At 43.5% G+C, this 16,327-nt stretch overlaps 1 protein-coding gene across 1 annotated transcript; it reads right to left on the reverse strand.

The window, feature by feature from the left end:
• Window positions 1-4,744: 4,744 nt before the first annotated feature.
• LOC147619015 (uncharacterized) lies at window positions 4,745-15,625 on the reverse strand. The gene is made up of 6 exons (XM_086774392.1): window positions 15,417-15,625; window positions 7,707-7,746; window positions 5,867-6,001; window positions 5,421-5,752; window positions 4,915-5,257; window positions 4,745-4,798 (listed from the first exon to the last, which is right to left on the reverse strand). Exons 1-6 carry the CDS (start codon window positions 15,623-15,625, stop codon window positions 4,745-4,747), a joined length of 1,113 nt encoding a protein of 370 aa, XP_086630518.1.
• Between the last annotated feature and the right edge of the window lie 702 nt (window positions 15,626-16,327).

A 16,327-nucleotide genomic window follows, 5' to 3' on the forward strand; every position in this document is an offset into this window, starting at 1 on the left:
CAATCCATGTACATGGATGAGCTGAGGCTGATATATATGGAGTGCATGATGAGCACTGTGATGAACCCAAGCACATGCACACCAAAGCAGATTGCCAGCACTTTTTTTTTATCATTAGGCACCCTCCATGTCTCTAGGCGTCTTCTTGAGAGCAGGCGGATCCTCGACTTGTGTACCTTCTGCACAATCCTCAGTGTGAGAACAAATGTAGCAAGAGTGAGCTCAAATTTACCCTGGGTCCACTTCCCCTCATTGAGCACACTCTCCCTCATGTCTTCTCCGAAAAGGCATGTAAATCTGGCGGCAACAACCCCCCCTTGGGATAAAACAACCCAAGATGTATGGTGCCACTCAAGTAGCGAAAGATGCGTTTAACTACCTTCCAATGCTGAGACCCTGGGCTATGCATAAACCTGCTTACCTGTGAGACTGCAAACTGAATGTCCGGCCTCGTAATGCATACATAAATGAGGCAACCAATAGCTGTCTGATAGAGTGTGACATCAAAGTGATCTCCAGCATCATGAAGACTCAACTTCAAACCTGTCTCCATTGGAGTAGCAATAGGCTTGCAGTCTTCAAGGCCAAATCTCCGCAACAATGTCTCAATATACTTTGTCTGACACAAAGCAATACCTCCATCACACTGCTTAAATTGTATCCCCAAATAATGATGCAAATGCCCCAAATCTGACATCTCAAAAGAGGCATTCAAATCAGCCTTAAAATCAGCAATATGACTCTCATTTGGTCCTGTGAGCAGCATGTCATCGACATAGAGAGCAATGATTAGATGTACACCATCCACACGTTTAACGTACAAAGTGCTTTCTGTTGGACTATTCTGAAACCCATGTGCAGTCAAATATGCATGTATCTTTTCATACCAAGCTCGTGGAGCTTGCTTTAAACCATATAAAGCCTTTTTCAACCTGCACACTTTGTTTTCCTGCCCTCTTTGAACAAAACCACGAGGCTGCGATACATACACCTCCTCATGCAAATCTCCATTCAAGAACGTAGTCTTTATGTCCAGCTGATGTACATTCCAACCATTATGAGCTGCCAATGCACAAATGCTACGAATGGTAGTCATACGACAAGTGAGAGCAAAGGTCTCATCAAAATCAATGCCCTTTTCTTGAGCATAACCATTTGCAACAAGTCTAGCCTTATAGCGATCAACACTGCCATCTGGCTTTCGTTTTAACTTAAAAACCCACTTACATCCAATGGCCTTTTTACCAATAGGCAAATCACACAAAGACCATATACCATTCTTCATTATAGCATCATATTCACTTTGCATTGCAGCCAACCAATTTTTTGAATTTTGTGCCTCATTAAATGAAAGAGGTTCTTCCTCTTCACACATACTAGACACAGCCAAAGCATAACAATCTGATGCATAAGAGGCATGCTGAAAACCTGAACGAGTACGACTAGATATAGGTGCATCAATTTTACTATCACGCAAGGTTTGCACCAGCCATTTAAGCATACCTCTAGCCTGCTCATTTTCAGCCCTATCCTCAGAAATTACATCCTGTAAATCTGCATCAGAAATAGGCTGATCTATGATGTCGTTTGTAATCTGCATAGGCTGAATATTTACCTCATTAGGACTTACATTTGAATTCCCACCTGTGAACAGAGGGAACAATGTATCAAATACATCCTGTGAGCTCACACCTGTCTCTTTGGTACATGATAACAAAGGCTGCACAGCATCTTCCACAAAAATAACATCTCGACTAATCAAGATACGCTTTGACTGCGGATGATACAATCTGTAACCCTTGCTCTCAGCACTGTAACCAACAAAAATGCATTTGACAGCCTTATCATCCAATTTTTTGCGTTGTTGCACAGGCACTAAAGCATAGGCCAAGCAACCAAAGACACGCAAGTGACCAATAGAAGGCTTCCTGCCATGCCAAGCTTCGTATGGAGTAATAGACTGCAAGGCCTTAGTGGGACACCTGTTGAGTACATATGCAGCACACATGACAGCCTCAAGCCAAAACGCATATGGCAAAGCTTGGCTCTTGACCATACATCGTGCCATCTCCATAAGTGACCTGTTTTTCCTCTCAGCAACACCATTTTGCTGAGGGGTATACGGCACTATACATTGGTGTTTTATTCCATGACTAGCCAGAAATGCATCAAACTCTTTAGACATGTACTCCCCCCCTCGATCAGAATGGAGGGTGCCCACAGTACAATTGGATACATTTTCAACCATAAGAAAAAACTGTTTAAAGCACAAAAACACTTCGGACTTTGCCTTCAGTGGATATACCCATGCATGCCTTGAGTAATCATCAATGAAAGTCACGAAGTACAAGTGTTTACCAAATGACGGAGTTTGCATAGGCCCACATACATCACTATGTACAAGTTGCAATTTGCGAGTGGCCCGCACAGAACCATCCTTTGGAAACATAGAACGCTGCATTTTGCCCAAAATACAGCCTTCACAAACATGTTTCAATGGTGTCTCAAGAGGGGGCAATGAAGCAACCATATCAAATTTCTGCAAACGCAGCAAACTAGCAAAGTTCAGATGACCAAAACGAGCATGCCATAGTTTTGCATCTGAAACTGCCTTTTCATTAGAAACTGCATTTGCTGAATCTTCCACACACTTGTCATAAGAATTGAGCCTATACAGCCCACGAAACAAGGTGCCAGATACAATAATCGTATCACCAGAAGTCAAATCATGAACAGTACATCTGTCATCCACAAATTCGCTGCCATTTGAAGCCGTAAGCATAATTTTACCAACGCCCTTCACTGGGTAAGAAGCATTATTGGCACATGTGACAGTATTCCCATTAGGGACAGCCTCAAGAGAAGTGAACATATCACGATGCGAGGTAATGTGCTTTGTAGCACCACTGTCGAAATACCAAACATGAGAGTCAACAGAAACTGCCAAACATGCATCATGTACAGATGGGTCATACTGGCAATACACGCTAAACGCCCATTCTGTATAGCATTATTGGCACATGTGACAGTATTCCCATTAGGGACAGCCTCAAGAGAAGTGAACATATCACGATGCGAGGTAATGTGCTTTGTAGCACCACTGTCGAAATACCAAACATGAGAGTCAACAGAAACTGCCAAACATGCATCATGTACAGATGGGTCATACTGGCAATACACGCTAAACGCCCATTCTGTATCCTGCATAACATTTGCAGAATCTATATTTGTAGAAGCATCCGCTATTGTGGCTGCATTTGACTCTTTCTTCTTTGCCTCTTTAGCCTTTAGCTTAGGGCAATTCTTAATGACATGATCATTTGCCTTACAATAGTTGCACCTGGTCTTTTTCTTGCCTTTATCAAGAGCCTTCTCAGACTTATTGTTGCTACCTGTGGAAGGAGAAGAAGTTGCAGACCTACTAATAGGAGAAGAAACAGTGGAAGGGGCTGCCTTACCACTTCTTCTCTGCTGTCTGCTGGGCAGCAATAAATGCTTGATCAACTGCATGCTGCCTGGCCCTGTTTTGCCTGGACTGCGCTTCTTGCAAGAGCTTGTTGATTAAAGTATCATACTTGACAGCATCAGGTCTGTCCTCATTAAGAAGTCTCCATGTGGAAGCAAAAGTCTGATATGTCTTAGGTAAAGCATCAAGAACAGTCTGCACAAGAGAATGATCAGTAATAATCTCACCTGCAGAAATCAACTGTTCTTTGAGATCTTTAATCTCAGCAAGAAAAACATTCATGTCATCATCTTCTTGCATAATCTTCAATTCTATCTCTTTACACAGGTAAGCGATTTTTACCTCGTTACGACCTGCATACAAACCAGCATACATATCCCAAGCCTGTTTTACTGTTTTAGCTGAACGAATATGTGGGGTGATGTTACGTTTGACAGAAAGTGCAATCAAGGCATGAGCCTGCGCATCTTTACCATCCCAACGAGCTTGTTCAGCAGTGGGTAAAATAGCAGCAATAGTAGAGCTGCTAGAACCTACAACATCCTCAACAGATCCTAGATCCACAGACTCTGGACGTATATCCATACCCTGCACAATGTTCCACACTCCTTTTGCAACCAAAACATGCTGCATCATGTATGCCCAAAGTGGGTAGTTGCTGTCTCCATCCAGTTTGTCTTCAGCAGACAACATGCGAAATACATCATTGCTGTTATCAGCCACCATGGCTGACTGAAACTGATGCAAAAGCTACCTGTAATGAAGCAAAGACTGAACAGAAGACAACTTGTGCTATGTAGCACGGTCCACAATAGAACACGTATGCCTGTTTTGCAGAAAACTGCACTGTCGAAATTTCTGCAGAAAATGACGAAAACACCTATGCAGAACTTGAAATGCAAAAACGGAGCCCGAAACAACCTCAGATGCAAATTCTGAGAACGCAAAGCCCTACAAGCTTATTTGCAGAGTATAGGGACTTGCAAGCGCTCGTGAAAACTCACCTCAATCGGAGAACGTGAGTCGGAGGGTGCTGGCGGCGTAGCCCTGGGAGCCGATGCCTGCTCTGATACCAATTGTTGGAATTAGGGTTGCAGGAAAGCACACAAAGCTTGGAGAAGAAGAAGCAAGAATGCACACAACACAAAGTGTATTAGATTGTGTCAATGTACAAAAGATAAGTTAGCCCTAGAATGATGGGCGTATATACAAGCCGAGGAAAAAGACCTCCTAAAGAGGGAAAAAGTGCCCCGGCGGTCCTAAGTGTGTTCACACACATCACTGCCTATGTATATGGCAACAAGTAAGCGCTCCAGTTGCGCTCACAAGCACCTGAACAATCATGCACTCCAATTCAAAAAAAGTGCTTCATTCATGTGAGCTCAGCAATTCCCAACAAGCTTCACAAGACTAGTTCAAATGGCATAGTACATACATGATATACATACCTGAGATAGTCGCAGAGCTATATCTGTAAGCTGTGGAAGACCCTGTCTTCCATAGCTTTGCCACCAAGTAAGAGGAAGCTTGGTGGCCTCTGGTCTAAGAGCAACAGCTCTAGCAAATGAGGGTCCCAAGTTGTTGACCCAGTTGCAGAGCTCCGCATCAATCTCCAATTGCTGCTCCACATCATACATACTATTAATGTACCTATCTCGTAAGGTGAGCAGCTCCCTATCATGAAACAGAAGTGGCGTCTTGTAGAAAGGATGGAGGAATGCAGCCATCCCATGAATGGGGCGACTCATATACCCCCATCGATAATCCACAATAGCCAATATATCATCTCGGCTGCAAGAGTAAAATAAACAGAGAAGTAGATCAATTAGTAAGTCAAGACTCAAGAATCAAGATTCTGTAATCGGCCATCAAGAATCAAGATTTTACTTACCAATTCTATGTCAGGGACGTACACGCTGCAATATGACTCTTCATCTGCATGAAGAGGTGGTACACTAAGCCCAAAGTGGAGCCCTCCATGTCTGTGACTCGCAGAAGTACAAATACTGGCTGCAAAGCCACTAAGAGAGTTTGCACATCCGTCCAGAGGGTCTCATCCAGTATCCGTCTCTGTATGTATTTGGTGGGCTCTGTCTGTGAATGATACATATCTCTCCACTTTGGATCCACAACTGTCTGTAATAGTGGATCTCTCAATTTGAAAAGCCTGTGTAGCACCAAATACATATAGGCAAATCTTGTCTTGGATGGCCGCACCATATCTAGGTTGCTGTGGCTCCTAAAGATAGCCAATGCCTGCTGCTTCTTTCTGAAGAATGTAGTGATCTTCGTGGCATCAAAAACTGTGGGTTGCACCCAACTCAGCTTGCCTATGTCCTCCATAAGCAAATCAAGGCAATGGGCTGCACATGGAGTCCACACAATGCGAGGAAACTCTACCTCCACCATGTCTCCCATTGCCTTGCAATTAGCAGCATTGTCTGTTACAACCTGCACCACATTCTCTGGACCAACCTCAACAATTGCCTGGCGAATATGCTCGTAGATACTCTTAGCAGTGATGCGTTCGCCTGCCTTCCCAGCATCCACAGCGCGTAAGAAATACATACCAAGACATGCACCATCTTGTAAGTTAGCTCTAAAGCAATGCTTTCTTGGTTTGTGCCAACATCATTCGTGCACATCGTTAACCATATCAAAATCCCCACTCCAAGTTAATTAGGCGAAACAACAACATAGAAGGGGAGACCAAACACATTTGTCTTTAAAGTGTTATCAAACAGCCCATGCATTGTGATGGGAGAAGTGAAGAGAAGTATGGAGAATCCACTCATCCTGAACGATGAGGATAAAAGGGTCTATCTTTGTCCTCTATTATTTGGGGACTATAGGGCTGAGCATAAAGCACCTACATTTAAAAAAAATGAGTGTACAAAGGTGCAAATTATGGAAATTAGTAGGCAGTCACATGCATGCAGCCCATCCTATCAATTACCTTCTTTTGTTCCTTCAACTTTAGTACCTCTTTGTACATTGCTATCCAATCATCAATAGAACATCTTCTTTGAGCTTGCATTTGATAAACCATAATTTGCACCTCTTTTGGTATCATGAAAAACCTATAGATGACGCGCTCTAGCAATGAAGCTCTTTGTATATGAATACTCTCCTTGGATGTGGACAATTTTTCTACATGACAGCATGAACAAACATCAAACAAGTCATCCATGCTAGTTGCAATGTCGTGTGGGTGCATTGGTAAATGATACACATTAGGTCATGTGCCAGAAACATGTCTCTCATGAACATTGTGCAATGCGATGGAAGCCTTATCACTATCACCAACATATCTCACCATAACCCTGAAAGGGCATCCAACCTTCTTGGATTTCCGCAACCTTCTCTCCTCTACGGTCAACATTCACACCACGATGGCATATGTATTGATCGACCATGCTTTCCAAGTGCCCACTAATTTTTGGAAGATCGCTTAAGCACTAGTCTAACTTGGTTCTTGATCATAATGTCCATCAACTCTTGATCCACGTGACACCTATCAATCATCCATTTTATATTCAGGATTTTCACTCGATCACTTTTAGCCACATAAGATAATCCAATCTTTGACAAAGGTAAGGGAGGTGCACCAATGTTCCTTGATCACATTGATAGTAGCATTCACACCTTGACGGCACCGAGCCTCTTTAAGGTAGTGTGCTGCTTAGGTGATCCTTCCCCACTCTTCAATGCATGGAACCTTCATCGTAAAAACACAAATCCTCTTTCATCCTTCTCCACATTTTTAAATCCAGCAACCCATGACCATCATGATCTTTTAGTGTTTAGAGCATCACAAGCAAAATCTCCTTGAAGGTCAAGCTCCATTAGCCTATAGCTTGAGCCTATCAAATGAGAAATTCCTGGCTGAAACGTGAACATATGGATCAATTGGTGTGAGCTTACACTTTCACCATTTGATTCAAAGAGTTCATTTGACATTCATATCATCGTTGGACCCATCGGCCCTTGATTCATGCTCAGAGAACACATCCATTTGAAACTCTAATTGACAATGAGCCTAGCATTCAACAACAATCCATCAGCTTACGATTTCCCATAACATGCCGAGAGAGACACAAAAAGAAAGAGAGTAACCCCTTGCATTGCAAATTTTAGGAGATCAAGGATGGAAAACTCTCTCTCTCTCTCTCTCTCACGTAGAGGATGCTAATGTTATAGCTTGTGGCAGATAGAGTCACATCTCAGCCAATGAGCTTACCAATCCTTGCCTTGTGAGCGTGGTATTGCTACCTCCAACCCTGTAAAACCATCAGCAAAAGCAAGAAAAAAACAAAGCGCAATCCAAAATCCCCTATTAAATATGCAATCTTGGTTTATAAGGTGGCTGGGTTTATCCAATTCAAAATCCCTTTGCATGTTCCATACACCTTCTTAGGCGATTCTCTAGGGCTAATCCTCATCACCATCCGGATATGTGCTGCAAATCCCCTGCCCCGTCAGCCAGCCCTCATCACCGTCTAGGTGGCACAAAGCCCCTTCCACGTTACAAAATCAACCACATCACTCTATGTAAACCTGGCCGAGTTTACTTTCTTAGCTGAGTTTACCCAAGGGTGGTCGACGGGCCAGATTATCTAGAGGGCCACGCTTCATCCTCCACCGTTGATCCCATCGCTTTAGTTCATTCAATCCATCGTGTGATATAGTGACGAGGGGAAGAGGGGGGTCGTGGGTCCGAGTGTTCCCAAAAAAACATATTTTTCAATGAATCAAAATAAGGACAACTCTTAAATCTATCCGGTTTTTGTTTCCAAAGTCTCTACTATATGCCCTTTTTATAACCAAAATATATGAAAAGTCACTTAAAATCTCTACTATATGCCCTTTTGACACTCCACGCACAGGGTTTGCCTTTGAACATGAGAATGCATACATGGGTATTTCTCGATGCCAAGTCTTCTAAACTTTGTATTCTTCTGAACTTGTAAATGTCTAGCTTTCAAATAATACATGTCATGCATTTTTTATAAAAACCGGGTCTCCACATCTAGAAGAAGAGTGTGGATCCAATGAAAAGGTGTTACCTCCTACCCCAACATAGGCTAGAATTAAAATGGAATTGTCATTGTAAAGAACTACACTGTGTCGAGCTCCAACTACTACTTCCATTTGGTCGTGCCTCTCCTTTGCATGCTTGGCCAATGTGTCACTCATCATGTTTTCTCCACTTCAATAGATGTTCACTCTCTTACTCTCACTCTCAAGAAATACTCTCAAGAAAGAGGCACAAAGAAAACTAATCAAACTCCCTAAGCTCTGTCTCCCTCTCTCACACAAGAGTTGAGCCAAGAGTATTTTAATTATGCATAACCTAATCACTCTCTAAGTTCTCTCTCCCTCTCTCACACACGAGTTGAGCCAAGAGTTTTTCAATCATGCATAAAATCACTATGCACAAAACAATAGTGAGAGTTGAGTTTGCACTATGGCCACCCACTGCTCAACACATAAAAAAGTGAAGTTCTAGGGGATTAATGGCATTATAGTTAATTGGCCCTTTTCAACTCACTATGGTATCCATGAAGTATATCCTAGCTTGTTGCCACATGCTCTTGGGGAACTCTATTAGACCATTATGGGCACCCATTCCAAGGTGTAGATATGGATACCATTGCTTCACTTTTGGTGTATCCATGTCACGGGACCCTTTAATCTTCTTGAAAAAATAATTAAAAACTCATAAAATATATCAAAAATTAAAACAAAGACTTGAATTTAATTGAAAAATCAAATCACATAGCATAACATAAGACCAGAGAAAGAATAACACTACCATCAACACACAAGATTGGGTGCAATCTCCTCCCCGACATGTGTGGCTTCACTCCCACACGCGGTATTTAAATCATATTAATAAATTTTAGCCCTTGGAGCCATAAATAGCATAGCTTTTGCAAAATTGGGCTTTTTACTACAAAATTGAACCTTAGTCCAATGCTTTTTAAAGCATAATTTTCATCAAAAATAAACCTTGCCCAATATATAATTGCTAGTGGGCCTTGTTACATAAATGACTACGTCCGGTTGGCTTGTACTGTAGTGCTCCCAGTATTTCCTGTTTACATATTTGCAATAGTAGTCAAATTTGGACCGGTGTATGGTTGTTTGCCATTTGATGTGGAGGGAATCTAGTATGGCTATGTTAAAATTCAGCATATGTTCACCTTCTTTTCCTTTGTCAATCGGCATGTCTACATATGCTTCCACATGCCATTTAGCAAACCATTTTCTGATGTCTTGAATGAGACTAGAAGCTATAAATTTACTCTTCTTAGTCTTTTGTGGTGCACACCCAGTTTCCCATGCCATACGGAGGATGCGAGTGATGGGCATCAATTTGACTTTCATGATGTATGTAAACATCCTTTTCAAAGCCTTTTATCTCTAGAGGCATATTTCCAGTTTCCAAGAGCAACACTGAGTATGGTGTAGTTTTCTTGAAGCCCAATTGTCTACATAGAAACTTCTTTTGTATCTTTTCGATCTCATTCCATGTGTGGGCTGAAATGCTAGCACCCCAAACTTCCACCCCATATAAAAGGGTTTGCACTATACATGTGTCAAAAATGATGGCCTTTATCTCCCAGCGTCTGATAGTTTTTTGCGCGCACATGTTTTCAAATTGATAGTATTTGGCATGCCCGGCATCAATTCTGTTTTGTGCACATTGTCTCCAAGCATAGTTAGATGGGATATCTATCCCCAAGTACTTGAAACCGTTCACTTGTTCAATTTGCTGTCCTCGATATTTATAGGCTGATTTTCCTTCTTATGAGTACTCACTATTATGAACTTTGTCTTGTCCACATTCACGAAAAGACAGGTGGCTTCACAGAAAGCATGAATCGCATCTACCAATCTTTGCAAAGCTATTATGTCATGTGCAAAAAGAACCACATCATCTACATATATGAGTAGTAAGAGTGTGAGCATTCCGATGGCTGGCCCTTCCGTGTCTACTTCTAATGTTGGAGGCATGTAGTCCTCTAGTTTTTAGAACTATGCATAATCCAAAGAGTGTGGGGGACAGAGGGCACCCCTGTTTTACTCCCATGTTGCTTGAAAATTCTCTGGAGGAGGCATGTAGTCCTCTAGTTGGTCTATGCATAATCCAAAGAGTGTGGGGGACAGAGGGCACCCCTGTTTTACTCCCATGTTGCTTGAAAATTCTCTGGAGAAACCTGTGTGTGTTTTTAATTGGCATCTGACTTGTTGATATAGTTGTGCCACCGCAACTCGAAGATGCATGGGAACCCCAATATGTTCCATTCCTTGCCATAGGCCGGCTCTTGGAATTGTATCAAATGCTTTTGTGAAATCTACAAAACAACAATGCAGATTTTTTCCTTTCAGCCTGCTCTCTTCCATTAGAACTCTGAGCGAGATGAGATGATCAATGGTGCTGTGCTTGGGTCTAGCCCGCTTGCCCCTTGGCCCGTTTGCCATTTGTTTCTGCCCATGAGCTTATGGTTTGTTCCAAAATGCTCCCCAAGAGTTTTGACATACAAGACCCCACCATGATAGTGCAATAGGTAGTGGGCTGATTTGCATCTCCTTTCTTGAATAGTGCTTTGATCCAATTTTTTTGCCAATCTATGGGCAGCCCTTGTGTGATGGCTTTATTAAGAAGCCCACATATCCATTGCCGTGTCCGGTTACCTGTCCATTTAAGCATCTCCGAATTGAAATGGAGCGTGTCGGGTGCTTTATCATTGGCTAATTTTTTTATGCCTTTTGTAACCGTCTTGAAATCTAAATATTCTCCTATCTGAGTGTTATTGCACATGTCCGGCATTCCTTTGGCATCTTTATGTACATACAATTATGCGACATATGTAAGCATGTCCTCCGGGCTTATGTCTCCTATATATCTTGTGTGTGGCTGCTTGTTGGATATCCCATGCAGGTGGCTCCCCATTTGTAATATTCAATGTTAAGTGGGGGCTGATAGTATGCTGTTGTGGTCTGCCGGTGTATGTATGTATTGATCCAGGCAATCAGCCATAGCCTATATTTTCCTGTGCATTCCATAGCCTCTAGTGAGCTTGTTTTTTACTGATGATTCCGCATGCGACTTGACCTGTATCTCTCTGTGTTGGGTTTTCTATTGGGTTTACATGAGCTGGTACCGTCCATGGGTAAAACGACTGACTGCTTTGATCAATTTGACGCTCCCACGTTAGTAACCATTGCATGGGTGTAGTGGGGACTGTGTTGAGTTCATGTTGAGTTCCATGAAATCCCCATACTCAGCAAAAACGAAACATACACAAGTATTCAAATGTTCTTGTTGATTGTGCTCGTCCTCTACGTTAATCATGTCATTGTTTGAGACGATCCAATGCAACATTCTAGAACGCCAAACTTGATGGCACCCAAGCTTAGTTGTGTTGTGGGTGGCATATTCATGTGTTTCAATGCTATATGCCGTGTAACATACCTAAGAATCTGACCGCCTGTTTGTCATTGATGGCTTGTGTATCATATCCCTGTGTGTGATGTTCAGGTGCCTGTGTGTGATGTTCAGGTGCCTGTGACAAGCTCCCCTTGCTTCACCTATGATTCCCACGTTCCATTGCATGACCTGCATGCTCCAATACTCCACAAAAGCACTATATGAATGTTGATGTCGATTTTTGGTGAATCTAGCCTCTCTGTACTCCATTATCACTAGTTTACGGGACTTATCCTTTATCCCGTCCAATGATCTCCCTGTCACGCGGGGTGTTGCGGCCCTGTTAGGCCGTTTTGAATTGGCTTTCTTTCTCCATCCCAATCCCCATTTGGTTCAACATACCACCTTGCACCCTTCACATTGTCCTCTTCATCCACTTCATAGACATGTTCATGCAAAACTGTATGCACGAACAAACTCTTCCATGCATCCTTCTCCATCCTCCATTCCTCTGGTGGTTGGTTGCATCCTCTTGTTTTCGGAGGTTTTGTATCTCATCTGTTCATGAGAGTCGTCTCCTGGTAGGTTCTCATGTATCGAGTTCCTTTCCAGCCAGGATCTATTCTACACCGACGATCCGTCCATGAGAACTCCATTGTCTGGTCGTCCCCATTCTCCTTTATCTGTGGGCATTTGTTTTCTACAGGGAAGTTCCCTCTGTGTCCCCAGGTTGTCAGAATACGCAGCGGAGATGATGACCAAATCTGGGAACACAAGAGCAAAAAACGCATGTAGAAAAACAGCACAAGAGAGAGAGAGAGATATAGGCGTGTAACTCTGCTCTGATATACACAAGAAGATCCCGATATGATACACTGAGTGGTATGGGGATGGGGGCCTATTTATATGCCCCCAGATGGGCAGTCGGCCTGCTAAAAAGGCCCTCCACGACTGTAGCAACAGTCGGCCAGTAGCACATGAGGCCCACGACTGCATACATCCAGTCGGCCAGCAGTGAGACACTCCACGACTGATGTCTGAGTAGTCAGGCAGCTACTGGCTCCTCCAACCGCCTCAGGGCTACCTCTCCCAAGCCACTGAAAAAATAAGGGAAAAAATATGGAGAGTGGGGAAAAATGATAAAACACCTCATAAGGGCGGGCACACCCACAACAAAGGCCCTGGTGTATAAATCTAGATAGGAGATGACTTATAACACCCCCTCTCTGCTCCTGTGCTGTGAAACCAACAACAGGGAGCTGGGGTGCCGCCTGAGCAAATCCTGAGAGAGCGACTTCGTGAAGAGGTCCACCGTATTGTCCTCCGTCGAACAGAACTCTAGCAAGATGTCATCTCAGCAACGATCTGTTCACGAACAAAGTGACTCTGGATGACCATGGGTTCCTCTAGTGGAAGCCCAAACCTGCAATGCAACCTCTGCATCCTCACCACCTCACAAGCAGCATCACAAGCAGCCCTATACTCTGCCTCTGTACTCAACAAGGCAAAAGATGACTGCTTCTCACTGCTCCATAAAACTGCTCTTGGTCCTAAAGTAGATCTCCTCGTGTCCAGATCTCCTCCCCAAACCGAGTCACTCCAACCGTGGAGTCGGACTCCATCCAATAATCCCCCTCCTGTGTACAAGAGTCCTTGATCCTTCGCATGCCGCAGAAACCACAGGAAACGCAATCCTGCCTCCCAAAGAGTCATCCGCAACCATGAGCTCAACTGCCTCATCAAGAAGCTCCCGTCCAATCTGGTGTCCATCAACCAGATCAATGAACCATACAGCTTCTGAGTCACAGAGACATCACACTGCTCACAAGGATCAACACCTGTTTACGGTGCACAAACAAGTCCTGGAAACCTGATGAAACCTGTCAACCACCCCCTCTGAATCCGGAACCACAGAGCCTGGAGAAACCACCTCCTTCTGCAAGTACGCACCTGCCACCTGCCTGGCTTTCCCAAAGGTCCCCGTGGAAAGAACATCCTCAACTACTGGAGGTTCTTTGTCCCGAATACTACGAGGCATCAGAGCATAAGTGACCTGTTCAGCTTCCTCTGACTGACGAACACAAGAACTACCAACATCAGTACTAGAAAGTTCCTGCCAACTGCTGCCATCATCTACTGGCAAGCTATCCACCATCTCGTCCCGAAAAGCCCGCACCTGCAGTGTATCCACACTTAAGTGGCCATTACCAAACTGCCACTCATCACTGAGGACCTGGGAGAGAGAGTGCTGAAAGCCTGTAAACTCCATTCGCCACTCCGCCTTCCCAAACCACTTGGCCTGTTGCTTTGTCCCGAAGAGCAACAAAATGCTCATGAAACTCCACCCGTACACCAGTCTTGCAAACCTGATGCACTGACAACAACAGATGAAAACCAAGTGCCGGAACATACAACACTTGGGAGGAATGCTTCCCCCCTCTGCCATCGGGAACTATCTCCATCCTACCCTCACTCTATGAACTCGGATAATGGATGTATCACACCAATAAGAATATGACCAGAAAGGCAGAGATCCTATAAACCGGAACGGGAAGAAGTCATGTGCCTGGAAGCACCACTATCGAGAATCCACTCCCGAATATCTGTTGTTGTGGCGGAGAGTCCTCCAATCTCCTCCCTGCCTGAAGAAAATGAAACATCGGTGTCCATCACCTCCAGGTGCACAAAAGCCGAAGTCTTCATGATTGCTGCTGAGGAATCTTCATCTTTCTCGGTCTTCTGCTTGGGACACTGCCTCTAGTAGTGGCCTTTCTCACCACAATCATTACAAATCCTCTCTGCCTTTAGTTTCTCGCGGTCAGTAATAACGGACTTCTTCTCAGAAGACTTCTCCGAGGAAGCCTTCCCTTTGTCCGTGTTACGGCCTTTCGACCGTTGGCCAATTAAGGCCTCCGAACCTCCACCCTGAGCAGGGTTCGTGAATCGTTCCTCTTGGTCCAAGACCATGGGCACAAGCTCCTCCCACGTGATGGTGCTGAGCCTGCCCACTGGTAATCAACGACGAGTAAAATGCTGAGTACAAAGAGGGCAAGTGCGACAGCAATGTTATGGCCATGTCCTCAGATGATATCTCCTTCCCAGCCTGAAGAACTTCCTGCTGAAGAGCCTGCATTGTTAATATGCTCCTGCATTGTCGACGACTTTGTAGGATTCATAACCTGCATATGTACTTCCAAGGAAATCCTCTTCATGGGCGATACCCTGTTGTAAAGTGAGGCCAAATGCTGCTATATACCTCTGGCCAGCGTCATATGCTTTACATGATTGATTACCTGTGGTGTGCAATTGAGAAAGATAAATGAACGGACCCTGGCATTGACACGATCCCACATGTGTGTCTGAGCCTCCCGGTCCTTTCGGGTCGACGGCAACTCCCCTTCCTCAACTTTCGGCCGTGGAACCCCAATAATGACGAAATCAGCGAGATCGTAGGACTCCAAAACAAATTCCATCATAACCTTCCATATGCCGTAGTTGCTCCCGTCATACCACCTTGCACCCTTCACATTGTCCTCTTCGTCCGCTTCATAGACATGTTCATGCTTCTTTTCATTGGTTTTCCCCTCATCTTCCGTCTCCTTGTCGTTTTCATCGTTGTTTGGCCCCTGTGTGATGTTCTCATACTTGTCCATGAGTCCCTTCCATCTCTCTTCCAACAACGTACTGACTGTGAAGTTTCTTTCCAAATTTGCTACTGCCATGATGCATTTTCGGTCGTGCTTCACTTAACCATAGGTTTTCATTCTCCCATGCTTGATGACGTGAATTGTTTTGCTCCTCCAATCATTTCCACTCTTGATCATCCTCCATGAATGCTTCCCATAAGTTATCCATCTGCACGCATGCATGCATGCATTATGTATGCAGAACATACGTATGTACTATTATATATGTATGTACATGCACATTGTATATGTGTATGTGTATGTATATGTATATGTATATGTATATGTTTATGTACATGTATTATATAGATAAAGTAAAGCTTGAAAATAGTTGAAGTTAAATAAAGTTTTTTGAACTGTCAATCTTTGTCCCATCCCTGGGATGGCCCTATCCCCTTCCCCGCTCCCGTTCGTCTCAGGAATGCTTACATACATACATGCATGCATACATGCATACATACAATGTACATACATACATACATGCATGTATATACATACACACATGCATGGATTCATACAATGTAGATACATGTATACATGTGATATACATACATACATACATAATGTCTTACATACATACATATATAATGCATGCATGCTTGCATTATGTATGCATAACATTAAACATATGTATGTACTACTATGTGTGTATGTACTATGTATGTGCATGCACATTGTATATGTCTATGTATATGTATATGTATTATAAAGATAAAGTAAGGCTTGAAAATAGTTAAA

Source organism: Cibotium barometz, chromosome 34, assembly GCF_041138505.1.
Source record: "Cibotium barometz isolate CiBa-2024 chromosome 34, ASM4113850v1, whole genome shotgun sequence".
Lineage (NCBI taxonomy): Eukaryota > Viridiplantae > Streptophyta > Polypodiopsida > Cyatheales > Cibotiaceae > Cibotium > Cibotium barometz.